This window comes from Amphiura filiformis, chromosome 13 (genome assembly GCF_039555335.1).
Source record: "Amphiura filiformis chromosome 13, Afil_fr2py, whole genome shotgun sequence".
NCBI lineage: Eukaryota > Metazoa > Echinodermata > Ophiuroidea > Amphilepidida > Amphiuridae > Amphiura > Amphiura filiformis.
Genome location: NC_092640.1, coordinates 65113094 through 65127496, shown reverse-complemented (window position 1 = coordinate 65127496; position 14403 = coordinate 65113094). Strand labels below are relative to the sequence as shown.

General features: G+C 37.3%; 1 protein-coding gene across 1 annotated transcript in view; it reads right to left on the bottom strand.

Moving 5' to 3' along the window:
* The window catches only part of LOC140167845 (xanthine dehydrogenase/oxidase-like), a 57895-nt gene extending 49124 nt beyond the window's left edge, over positions 1-8771 (bottom strand). Inside the window, 9 exon segments of the mRNA XM_072191135.1 lie at positions 630-817; positions 1246-1352; positions 2577-2676; positions 3778-3854; positions 5558-5713; positions 6325-6469; positions 7091-7168; positions 7855-7914; positions 8640-8771. Of these exon segments, the coding sequence (XP_072047236.1) occupies positions 630-817; positions 1246-1352; positions 2577-2676; positions 3778-3854; positions 5558-5713; positions 6325-6469; positions 7091-7168; positions 7855-7914; positions 8640-8771 (1043 nt within the window).
* Between the last annotated feature and the right edge of the window lie 5632 nt (positions 8772-14403).

Genomic DNA, 14403 nt, shown 5'->3' with positions numbered 1-14403 from the left:
TTGATGTATTGGTCTTAATTCAAAAACCGCAAGATATATAAATGCAAGTATTGGCTTCCTTAACTTATTTTCAATAAGATTAATATATTAAAAATAACCCTAGTACAACGAAGTGCCATTTTTGAGGGACCTAAGGTTTTTATCCGGCATTAAAAACCGTTTATTTTTTACACCAAACGACTTACGCTAATCGCAGATCCACCCATTTTAGTGATACATTTGTTACTCCCTTCCTTACCCAGGAGTAGGGCCGCTCATCAAAAATGAACAAGAGGGGAGGTTTGGTGAGGTACAACATACGTTTCTACAGTATTTTCCTTTCGTATTTAGGAGAACATTTGGTGAAAATCGCTGGTTCGTAAATTCTTTGCAAAAATCAATTTGCTTATACTTGTGTACACAACCACAATAATGTTCAATTAGTCAGAATGCAAACTTACATTATGGCGTCAAAGCAATAGAATGTGAGGCATGCTGCCCCCGAAGAAGTCTTCCCCCCTCTTGCACCCTTTGGAATGCTTGCCGCTTATTTAGCCCCTTTTGGTATCACTAGATAGATGCACATATCCTGGAGGATGAGACCTACAACTAGACAATAATGTATCAAATATTGTACATACTAATATTACCTTTCAATTAGCTTCTTCATCGTAACATTTGCAAATACTGGCAGTTTACGCAGCCCGCCAAAAACAAAACGTCCATCTCTAACAACATCACTGTCCGGTTCAAAGGTTATGCAGAAAGCAGCGGTTACATCTGCGTTGTCAAGGTAATACCGCCTGTGTGACATCTTGTAGAACTGCATGTGTTCATTCTTAAAATTACATGGATAAAGATGATATCATAACTCAAAGACAACAAAAGAATGCAATAGAAACTCGTTTGTTCGGACAGTGGCGGGAGGATGGATATGTGATGATCCACGCATTCCGGCTGGTGTTATCACTGTGTATGGGTATGCCTATGGGCGGCCGTGAGGGCCAAAAGGGTCTGTTATTTTTAACAGGTTCGCAAAATAGTAAACCTCTTGGTGAATTTGCGGGTCCTCCTCCCTTGGCTACTGGCACATCCCAAACATGCTTAAATGCAAAATTATAAATTTATGCCAATTGTCCTTTTCTTTTTTATTGAGTTTCCTGGCATCCTAATATCCGCCTTTGGGTATCTCAATATATTGTAGCATTGGATTTGACCAATTTATCATCAGGTCACGCCACACATAATAGTGAAATTTCAACTTACCACACTGTTAAAGGGTATCTCAATGTACTGTAGTATTTCATTAGATTGGACCAATCTTTCATCAGAGGAGTAGGAGCTGCCATTCAAGGTACTTTCACGCACATTTCCTAAATCAGAATTCAGATAATATTGATCAAAAATGATACTCATTTAACACATACGCATTTTAAAATAAATTATAGTTAAACTGAACATAATATCTAAATAAAAAAGGGAATGCATATTAAACAGATCAAACTCCTATAGTTTAATACATCACATGACGAATACCATAATAGAGGTTATACCTTTTACTCATGTGTGACTTCTAACAAAAGGCGCTGGTTCCCGTGGTATTCCTCATTCAAACTAATTCAATGCACGACCTCGGAGTTACCTGCATGATTTTGGCGGGCTATTTTGAAACAGTCATGGTTGCACATGCAGGTAATTGAAAGTCCTAAACAAGCCGTCGTTTTATCTTTTCTGTTTCGGTTTCGGTTTCAGTTTTCGGTTTCGGATCTCATTGTTATTTTGAAGTGTTAGCATGGTACGTGTGAACAATCCTTTTATTCTAGTCTTTTGTTGCCTACAGAAAAGTTGAACGAAGATAACTTCTGTTTCGGTTTCGGGAGTTATGTTAATTTCTGACATGAAAAACGTGAGATGAGAGGGTTGATGCCAATCCAGACAAACGAAGTGTCTAAATTTTACGGTCGTAAATTCTCGATAAATTGTACGGCTTCAATTGACTTGCGTTGGTTGTATAGGTACTTCAGCCTAGGCGGGAGTGGCTCGTGAAAAAAGCCCAGCGTAGAAATATACATTAACCACTACTAATCAGTGTTGCCAAGAATAACGTATACTTGTTCGTGCAATCGCGAAAAAATCGGTCATATGATTATGTAGAGATGAAACGGGGAATTATTTTCGTCTCAAATACACCTTAAAACTTGGTAATATGCAACACCAAAGAAGTACGTTGAATTGAAACAAATCTGATAATTGCCTCAGGCAAATTGCCAGACTCAAATCTATTTTAAATGTATATTTATTGTCATTCATTGACCAGCGAAAGGGGCGCACACCGGTCTTCCACACACTGTGGGTGTTCCATAATCTTGTCTTAACCAGCCTTTATTAACAACAGGCATCCACCTCTATTGAAATAAGCTGATTGGTACTTCAAACTTAACAATGAATTCAAGGAACAGATCAACTCACATAATCCCTTGCGTTTTCGTTTCTGAACAATAGAGCTCCCGAAACAGAAAAGATGAAACGACAGAAGGTATAGCAGTCGCTGCTAGGATATGCAGCTTATAGAACACGGATAACCTCTATTCACCTACCATCAGTGTCAACTATGAAAGCTTTAGAACCAGCAGCCATAATTAAAGGAACAAGGTCATAGTCTGATGACATGGGAGCAACTAGGTGTCCCCCTATAGTCTGTGATAAAATTAAAAGAAAAATACATTTGAATTAATTTAGCTGGGTCGGAAGGGAGCATGACTGATCGAGCGGTGTTTGCACTCGATTTTGAGACTGATAATCGTATACATAAGAGAAATGGTATGGGTTTCATAAAGGAATCCCCAAGGCTTGCTATAAGGGCCCGTTCAGTATTTACGTCAGGGGGGACGGTGAGAGTTATGAAAAAAAATCGACAAAACAACTTTGCATCCCCCTCCCTTGCGTCTGCTCAACATTTTCGGATTCCTCGCTTGTTTTCCCAATTTTCTCCATTTAAAACCTAAATAAAAATCACCAGACTACCCCTCAAGATCCCACACAAAATGTCCGACCCCCCTTAGAACTCATACTCCGCACCCCTCACGTAAATAAATATTTATCGGTTCCTAAGGCATATAATTTCCTCCCCATTTGCTTGAACTTTTGATATAGGGGCCTATTATTGGCCTTAACTACAAGACCTATAGAAATATAAATGCGATTATTGGTTTCCTTAACTCATTCCATAAACGATCAATGGATTTAATAATATTAAGAAGTACACTACGGTGTTTAAGTTACTAATAGTATATCAAGTTTCGGCATATCGTTTTTGCGCAATCCGAGTGTCATGCTCAAAGTGGGGAAAATTCAACTCTTTCAATAACTTGAGGTTAAAACCTTGAATGTGTGTTTGTTACCACAAATAATGAAACAGCAAGGTCAACTTATAAAAAAACACAGTAGTACTCAGTCTGAGTACAAAGTGCAATGCGATACATAACGCATTATCATTTATCAATCTGACATCTGATATCTTAGTTTTACATAAATAAATAGATAAGTATGCACATTGTTAATATACAAATGTTAAACCAGAATATCTACTGCAGCATTTATTACCCTACCAAAATATTCAATCTGGCTCTAATCTGTAAATATAATGAGTTTTAATATAATGGATAAAATGTGTATATCATCCATTCAATATGCAAATGTGGCAAAGACAAAGAAATAAAGACACTAGAATGCATATTTCTCATTATTAATTACTAGTAATCATACTTTATGATAATTATTTAACACACTTCTACTTACCGCGACATTACGGATTTGGCATGAAGCATACTGATGGAAAGCCTGTTGAATGACGTGAAGAGACAGTGCTTGATCACCTGCCAGGAAAAATGTCAACATTTATCATACATTTATACACACATTCTGAATACTTTTAAACTGCTCTTGGACATTAAATTGATCATAGTAAATACTTGCAGAATTAATACATTATTGTGTTAAATAATGGTATAGAACTCTTTTCTGTTCCGATGTGAACAGGCAGAGTTAAACAAAACCAGAAACAAAATGCCTTCCAGTTTCAGTTGATTTTATTAAAAACTCATTATACAGATGTATAAGCAGAGAGTACTAATGTAGGTCTATGTGTGAAAACACTAACCCCTGAATTTTGCCTTTTTCCCCAACAGACATTTTTAGGGGTAAGATGGGGACGGCAAAGAGTAAAATTAAGCAAGCTTGCTACAAGTGTGCCCAAGCAAGCATGCTACAAGTATGTCTAAGCCCCGGGGTCCAAGCAAGCTTGCTATACACGTATGCCAGAGCAAACTTGCTACAAGTATACCCTGAAGTCCATGTCTAGGCCAGCTTGCTACAGGTATGCCCAATCAAGATTGCTGCAAGTGCCCAAGCAAGTTTGCTACAAGTATGCTCAAGCAAGCTTGTTACAAGTATGCCCAATCAAGCTTGCCATATGTATGCCCAAGCAAAAGCAAGTTTGCTGCAAGTATAGACAATCTTATTTCATATCATACTGCAGTTACTGTCCGTTTTCCTATACACAATACACAGTGCTCTCACCATTGACGCGTGACCTCTACAAATGATGTACGTTGGAAGAATGGGCACATGCCTAGTTAACATCACTGTGTGAAAAATAACCAGCCAATATTTTAGCTATTCTCCAAACTTCTAGCAAATATATTTCTCTAACATGACCTAAAATTACAGCTAGGTTAGATGTTCAGAAATAGTCGCACTTTTGTAAAATATGAGTGAGGGCAAGGCATAGCTAGCCAACTCCCCGTGTTAATTGAATGGAGATTTGACCGAAAATATTAGTATCGGACCGCTCACTTCTGAAGGATGCCACTAAAAGCTACATTTTAACTATTCTAAATAGGTTCTAGAAAATATAGTTTTGTAACATGTCCCTAATTTTTAGCTTAGCTAATTTAGATGTTTGGAGAGGGTCGCACTTTTGTGTTTTAGGAAGGATATGTAAACGACAGATAACACCAAAAATATGAAGAAATTATTTCCAAACCGTGTTAAGTCAACAATCATTATGTTGCTCATTTTGAAGAATGCTGGTTAACAAAAAGCAGGTCTTAGTCTCATTTCGTGAACAAAAGTACACATACCATTGTTTCCTTTCGTTTCCTTTATAATCGGTTACCCAACTGAAGCTATAATACCAGCTTTATTGTGATGTCGCACATTGAAAACATACACTTGTGCACAACCAGAGAAGATCTGATTTAATCAGTTGAGCTGCTTCAATGAGTGTTATCTTGGTTTAATAGCTTTTAATGGGGTTTAAGTCCTGCAAAGGTCGAAATGAATTCTACTGTAGACATGACTGCATCATGTTCGACATTCGGCATACGGTCTGTTGCCCAACAAGAATGTGCAGCAAGTATTATAGTGATAAATCTTGCTCGATGCTTCCCTGCCAATATCATTAGGTTCCTTAATCACTACAATTTCAAAACTAGACTGTGGTAGTGTTAATGAAAATACATGCAAGCAATTAAAACGGCTAGTCAACTAAACACCATAAAATCAAAACAAAACTTACTTGAGAGAGTTTTACAATGCAGTTTGATTGCATTCTGTAGCATTGACATTGTGACACTAGCTCCAACCTTCAGGCCTGTCTCTGTGAGCTCAATGCTGTTGAGTTGTGAAACTTGGCCTGTGTATATATCAACTCCCTCATGTTTGTGTGATGCATCTGCGGTAATAAAAACAATAAATAATATTAAATTATACTGTTAAAATGACGCAGAATCCATTATAGCCAGTATATTTCTGTAAAGTATGCTGAGGCTTGTGGATTTGGTATAGCACACTTTTGTTGGGCGCGTGTTTGTTTTATATCCTGTTCCAGTGCAGGCCATTGCCGTATGCTCTGGTGGTGGCCCAAAATATGCGATCAAGGCGATGGCCACATCACATTACATTGCCACCAGGTCACATGTGGCCACCCCACTTTGGTATCAAACAAAAGTTTTAAAATGTCAAACCTAATGTAAGATAGACAGGGGTCTCCCCGTCAGTACAAAATACCGTCAGTCCGTATCACCGCTAGTTATAATTTTTACGGTTAGGGTAAGGTTTAGGGTTAGGGTTAGGATTGGGTTTAGAGTTAGGGTTAGGTTTAGGGTTAGGGTTAGCGTTAGGTAAGCTTAAAATTCGGACTAGCAGTGGTTCGGACTGACGGGGTTTCGGACTGACATGGTGTACCCGATGGACAGATGAAATTACGTCATTTTTGACCGAAATGAGTACAGCACAAACCAGATCAGATCAATGTCAAAATACTAAGAGTGTACAGTATAATACCTGCAGCCGTGTTTCCTGCAATAATTACTGCATTTGGGTTGCTAGCTTTCACACTCAGAATATCTTCAAGATTAGCAGCGTTAATCCATGTAAGTTGGTCTCCAATAAAGCGGGTGGAGGATTGCTTCACAATGGCATCATTTGTCTGAAAAGTAGTTTTACTTCTATTTGGAATATTAAAGTAATTTTTAATATAATTTTGACATGTACCGTATCATACTGCAGATAAACAAATGATTCATTGATAAGTAACGCAACATTTCTCATAGAGCTGGCAAAGATGAGGAAAAGGACTCAAAACAACATAATTTATATGATTCTTTCTCAAAATATTGAGACAAGTAAAGATGGCACCCAAGAGATCCAAAAGCTTGATATACTGGGTGTCATTTCCGCCCCACGCGCATGATTTTTCTCGGGAAGCATGACCAAAACCTTAACTTAGATATAGCATTGGCCAAGAACCAAAGAAATTTATTAGAATTTTTTAATTTTTTTTAGATTTTTTTTGAATTTTTTTGAATTTTTTTAAAGTTTCTAAACTTGTCCGACGGCGATACCGCTAACAACCCATAAATTGTTATGAATTCCCGTCGTTAAAGCCTATCCCACAATTTAATCAAAGAAATATTCATGAAAATATTAGCTTCCTTGACTCATTTCCTATAAGATCAATGTATTAAGAAGTGTGCTGCTTTTTTTTTGATTAAATGGCTAAAACTGGAAAAATGTGTATTCTGTTATCCGATTTGCGTTAACAACTTACCAATAATTCTGGAGGAAATATGACATCTTGAGTGGGGTCATATTCTGTGAACTTAGTTACATCATAGAGCTCATCACTCTGAAATTAAGAAAACAATAATATACGGTGTAATAAAAATTTGTAACAAATGTTTATGTAATGATCCATGGCATTTTTCATGATAGTTGTGTTGGTCATGTTTACTTTCAACAGGAGCTAACCTGATAAACGCTCTTAGACCCTTAAACCGAAGCGGTTTTTTTGTTTTATTATTTACTTTATATTTAAGGTAAGTGCCTTAAATGACTTAGCGCTCAAATATTGAGACAGGTAAGGCTGACACTCTAAAGGGAACGTGTGGGTTTATAGTAAAGGAGATCCCAAGGCTTGTGATATAAGGAATATTATCTTTATCCCATGTTCAAAACGTTTCTTGGGTTGTGGTACATTTTCAGCCTTAACTCAAAAACCCTAGTTAGTACTGGCTTCTTAGCTAATTTAAAATACAATCATTGTATTAATATTAAAAAGTATACACTGCAGTTATTTTAGTTAACTGGTCTAAGGTGAGTGGGATAGCAGGAGACACATTTTGCGAGTACACCTGACATGTCGTCATTTGACGTCACGCCAACTTGCAATGCGTAGTAACGATGTTGACGATATTCTCAGGTGTACTCGCAAAGGTTTATGGGATTTACCGAAAAGGTAAATTTAGTGGTATCTGTCCGTTTGTTGGTGTACCCGTTCATTGTTCACTTTTTTGTTAATGTCTGCGGACTTACCATTTTAGTATCACCATTTTGACAACATTTCTCTCCAGCGCTTTTATTGCAACAACCTCCCTGTAATACATAAATTAATTGAGTGGCATAGCAAAAAAAAAATCAAAGTGACATTTGGTTTTTATATTGTGTTCCAATACACAATCAAAATAAGCATTAAGCCAAACATGTACCTGGGGCCAGGGCCGCATGTCGTCTGACTGTGATGGGGCAAAGAACCTTTTTGTTTTTATTTTGAACCACATCTCTCGATTATTATTCATTTTGAGTCTTAAAATTTGTTTAATTTGTTTTGGTCAAAAATGTTTAAAACAAAATTGTGTTGCCCTAAACTTATAAACAATCAGGAGGACCAGTCAAATTTCCATAGGGTGCATGAACTTTGCACGGAAATCAAATTTAGAGATAATAATTTGATATGAGTATAAGCTTTATTGCCAGGTATCACATGTCAAATTCAATTAAGGCATTTAAATTATATTAGTAAAAATAAGTTATAAGTTAAAATTTATGATCTTTATTTTTTCATGAATAGTATTATTTGATTCATATCTAGAAGAGCAGCTTCCCGCAAAGTATACATTCGTTTGAAGTGACTGGTCACATTTTATTTGTTTTTATTCTATTTTATTTGACACAATTCGGCTAAAATACTTCAAAAAGCAAAGTAAAATTACACAATACACACAAAAGGAAACAAAGAAAATATGCCCAATGAGATATCCTGGAAGAGTCAGAAGCATCAAGACATTGTCGCCAAATTGGTCCTTGCCCTTATGTGTTACCTGAGTGAAAGTCTTGAATGCATCTAGGATTGGTCTATAGCCAGTACATCTGCACAGGTTTCCCTCCATAGCACTCAACACCTCATCACTGGATGGTTTCGGGTTGTTTCTTAGTAATGTGTACATGGACATTACCATACCTGGGCTACAGAAACCACACTGGGAACCATGTGTTTTTGCCAATCGTTCCTATAACAGAAGAAATTAAAGACGCTGATGGATAAATTACAACTTATTGCAATGTCGAAATCATGGAGTATATTAATAAGCGTGTGGTACACACCGTGTGACACAAAAAGACTCCTATAATGAGTCTCCCATCTCATTTGTTTACATTTTGTCACTACGGGACAAAAATCCTTTTAAACCCAATAACCCAATCTAATATCAAATAATTTTTGTTTTACTTGCAACAAGTAAAACATGAATACATCAAAGGTACGTTTCAGGAGAAACGACTCATTTTGTGAGTAACGCTGTCACCAAAAGATCTCATTCCACAATATGTCGCTGTTAACCTTATCGCCCAATTTCGAAATTTGTCCGGTCTTTTTGACTGGTAACAAGAGTCAAATACTAATTTGTTATGATTAAGATCTGCTTGCGATTTCGCAACAAAATAAAATTACACAATTAACTTCTATCGTAAAAACGATTGGTACTTGTTTTCAATGAAAATGTCACCAAGAGATTATGCTTAGTGAAACTTTGTGCAGGGTTTAGTCAGTGGCTTCACTTTGGAAAAGGGGAGGGCTGCAAGAAAATGATGCGGTCTAAGAAGTGGAAATGTATCCCATTTCATATTTGACAGGTGAAAAGGGGGAACAAATCTACGATTGGGGTGGGGGTCCCATGCTCCCAACCACCTCGGTCATTTGTTATAGTTAAATGCAGGTTGCGAAAGGGTATCACATTAGATATTCAAACAGATTGAAGAAAGTAAAGAAAAGTAATTATTATATATACCTGAACTGCATGCAGTTTGGTCTTGGTGCTACCAATCCCTTCTATCGTTGTAACCGCCTTGCCATGGATGGCACAGAGTGGATACAAACAAGCATTCACAGCAATGTGACTGGTGGATAAAAAGAAATAGTACAAATTACATGCATACCATTTTCTGATGCCACCAGAATCCATTGCTTCCCAGACTCTTGCATAATTGGTCAAACATTGCAGTTATGCTTCTTGCAGTAGGCCCAAAGTGAGATCATGATTCTCATAGATTAATGGCGAAAAGAGTGACATATGATTGTATTAACCATCTCCCCTTATCAAAATATATGAGTTGATTTATCCCCATCCCCCGGGATTTACCCCTATGGGACTGATGCCCCCAATCATGGTCGGTGCCTTGCCCTAGGATGACTGTTGTTGATATGGTAAATAAATAAAATGAAATTGACTCACGCCACGCCCACTGTGTGTCGTGGAAATTTTTGAGTAGGTTAACAGGACAATTGCTATACTAATTCGGGGAAGCGGGGGCTAAGTACTATTAGTCTTGAACTGTACCCAGAAATAGGCTAATTTTGCATAAATCACTGAACTAGTACGAACCTGATATTCCTGGTTGACTGATCCACTGCTGATACCATGACTGTACAGGCGCCACAGCCACCTACTCCACAACCGATCTTACATCCAGTAAGTTGTACTATTAGAGTTTGTTAAAGAAATTTAAAACAAATCAGACTATGCTTCCAATCACATGTCCCTAAAATAATATTACCTAGTAATAAACTACTTATCTGGCAATACAGCGGTCCCGGGTTTATCCATCTCTATGAAATCCACTGATTGCTCTTTGAAACTCTTACTCCAATCATGTCTTTACTTAACCCTAGACTACTGAGCCGTGATTTGTAACACGGACTTCGAATGGGGGTTGCAACCCACCCCAATTCAGGGGCGTAGCAAGCGGGGGGACAGGGTGGACGAAATCCATGGGCCCCGAGGGTTCAGGGGCCCCGAGCACAAAAACGAAAATTAAATAAGGGCGATAATGGAAAGCAGGGCCGGATTTACTATTGGGCCAGATGGGCCCGGGTCCGGGGGGGGGGGGGCAAAATTGCCCTATGCATCTTTCTTTTAACCCTAATAACAGCATGTTTTTGGCCAAAATAGGGCAAAATTGTAAATTTTCCGCGCTTCACGCACATTTGAATTACATAATTCATGTTGGTCCTGGAATAAAATAGTCTCAAATTGAATTGTTTCTCGTGCTTTGCGCGCAAATGTCCTAGTAACATCGGAACAATTTTGTTAGTCCACCTCTATATTATACGTAAACCAAAACTTGGCCACTGACTTGATTCCACATGCCTCCCTCGGCACGTGAGTTCGGAGCATTCAAATTTTGGCCTGGCCCGGGGCCCCCATAAGGTAAATCCCGCCTTGGTTAAAAGGGCCCGTACTGCTCCTTGTCCATCGGCCCCTGATGCTCTTGCTACGCCCCTGCCCCAATTTTCAAATATAAACGTCATTTACCGTTATATTTGATACCAATGTATAGCTATGGGTCTTTTCTATCCAGTTATACCAAAATAAGTACAAACATTACACACATAATATCCCTATAACGTCATAATGTGAGCGCGAAAATTTGAATGAAAAATTCTGGTTATAAATGTACAAAAGTATGGCAAATATTAACTTCCTTGGGAAAAAAAGGGAAATGACTCTTTCAACGTAAACTAACAAGTAAAAAGTCATAATCTCTTGGAAACTTTTACAAAATCATGGAGTTTACTTTAGAAACCAAAGGTGGGCTTCGCCAACTCCCCTCTATGGTCAATTTTGATGGCCGTCCTAGCCCGGGGTAAGGTGTTACACTCTAAGAAATAAAGGTTATAGATAAAACCTTTTTTGTCCCTCTTGAACCTCTAAAAAGGTTCTTTTTGGAACCATTTTTGGTTCTTTAGAGAACCTCTAAGAACCTTTTTAGAACCTTTATTTCTTAAAGTTTCACTAAAATGAGACAAATCAGTCCATTTCTATTGACAACTGTCATCATCATCATCGACACCATCATATAGTTGTGGTAATCATTGTCAATGATGATGATCATCGTCAACGTCATTGTTGTCATTGCTGCTGTCGTCATTGCTGTGGTGATAGCCATCAACAGCAATATCAACAACATCATTCGCCATCATCATCTTCATTTAAATCAAGGATACATTTGGAGCGGATATACCGTGCAAGACTCCAGGAAGGATCTGGGTGCTTCTCTGATATCTGGGAAAATGAATAAAAAGTGTTAGTAACCATAACCGTCTCATCAGGACCCTAGCAATATTTTGTCAATTTGCCAACAAATTAAACTTGGTCACGGTTGCTCTGTGACACCCTTGTTATATACGCACTTGATCTGACACCCCTCCCATAATGGCCAGTCAGATGACATTTTCAAGGACAAAAAGGGCAAAGTAATCATGCTGACATGGCCAACTCCAAGAATAACTATAAATACCGAGGCAAATGTGTATTACAAATTCAAAAAATCAAAATTATTTGATATCAGAAGGACATTCTTCGTATTCAGAATGTCTGATGTGCTCTAATGTCTCACAATAAATACTGTCCAAACGTTCATACCCCATCCCTTAAGTTTGTTTGTACATTTGAATACCGCTCTTAGGATTATACTCTTACCTTCTGCCCATTACAGAAGAATACCAATGTGTCTGAAGATGGTACATCCATATTCTCTGTAGGTGTCCTGAAGATTCTTTGTGTATCAGAACTTCATAGAAGCAACTACAATAAACTTGTAATGATGTCCTGCAAATCCTGAGCTTCACACAATCTGCGAATTTATAACAAAAAGAACACCAGACAGGATAAACTAATTATATTATTGATTTCTATTCTGATGAGTGTCTTGATTCGATATTGTGTTGTAGTAAAGCTTAAGGGTAGACCTCGTTTCTAATTATCGGGTCATATTATTTGAAGTTTCCAGGCTTACTTTGGATAAAAACTGTACTTTTATTGTAGTTTATTGTAGTTACACATCTTCTAGTTATGTACGACTTGGGGTGAATTTAAGTAAGTCCACCTAAAAGTGTACATATAGCAGTACCTTACCACCTACATATTATAAAAATATATAATTTTAGACCATATTGTTTTACTTCGGCAACCTTTTTGCAGGTCTTACTTACTTCACATCAACATCTAGAACTGTTCTTACAAGCGTCCCGGCTAATGTTGCTGTTCGCTATCGCGACCGACACGAAAACTATTAAAATTGTAATTTTAGAATAGCACCAAAACAGTAGCACTATAGTACAGCTACATCATATCATGATAATCAATATTAACGATAATATGATCAAGGGTCGAAAGTTAAGAAAATAGATATGTTTACAAACAAAAGCAGCAACTGTACACGTAACTATTTATATGTAGATATAACTTTACTTTGGAAATGAAAATGCATAAGTTCGGGTTCGATTCAAGGAGTGCATTGTTCATTTTAGTTGAGGTAACCCTTTGTTGTCACCCTTTAGGAGAATTAGCCTTTGAATTAAAATAGTTAATGACAAATGATCATTTCATTTCATGCATAAATAAATCACGCAGAACTACACATTGAGATGTTTAAACATATTTTTATATTTTTTCATGTAATCCATTTTTTTAATATTATTTAGACGCACCATAATCCTTAGTGTACTTTTCCAATATTTGCTCATAGCTAATGTTGCTTTATCGTGACATGCAATATTTCCTGAACAACACTCTTCATAGAATATGCGACAATTTAGACAAAGAAAACCTTTGTTGCTAGTATTTGAGTATGTATCCAGTAAGAGACAAACTAGACAAAATATCAAATTATTTTAGCGTGCCTGACTGATATAGCAAATATAACTTATTCTATTTTAAGTACTCTACTCGAACAGAATAATTTTATTTTGTTATGAGATACACATCTGAGTTACTATAATTCCTTAGTAACAGTAAACAATATAGGACAAGAATGATATACTAAGATGGTTTAAAAGCACTTTGCAAATAGAGATATTGTGTAAGTTGTGTCCATGAGGTAATATACATATTTATGTACTTCATAAATTTGCAAGAAAAAAAAAGGAAGAGAGATATTGATGAAAATCAAAAAATTTAAACTGTTCAAATATGGTTCAGAAAGTAGTGTGCCGCAACATGTTATCAATATTGACATCACGCTTCTGACAACTCATCACTGATTGGTGTAGAGATTCATATCCCAAGGGTTACGGGTTCGACTCCCACCTCTGGCTATAGTTATTATGAATTATGGGTTATGGTACTTAAAGCTATAGAAAGAAGCAGCTGAAATGTTTTTTAATATTATAAAGAGTGGAAATTATACAATCAACTTCTGTGATTTTTCGCTCTCATTTAGTTCATACTTTTCTGTTCCTTTGAAAACAACCTTTTCTGGAATCGTCCGGCAATTGGTATATTCCAGGCGGCATAGGACACACCAACACGGACGTACGAGGCTGGCGAAGATACAGGGCTGATTCATACACGGTTAGCGATTATAAATGGACAATTAACATACTTACAGTGGGGTACTTTGAACGGTTTTAGAAGTAAGATAATTTTGCTTTGACACCAGCGATATCATCCACCATCATCTGGTATATTCTATAGAGTCCTTAACGCCCGCAATAATTTGAAATCCTGGACCCGTCTCTGGGAGGGCGCTCGGGCTTCTACGCTGCTGGCCAGATGATGGTGGATGCGATATCGCTATTTTTGACGT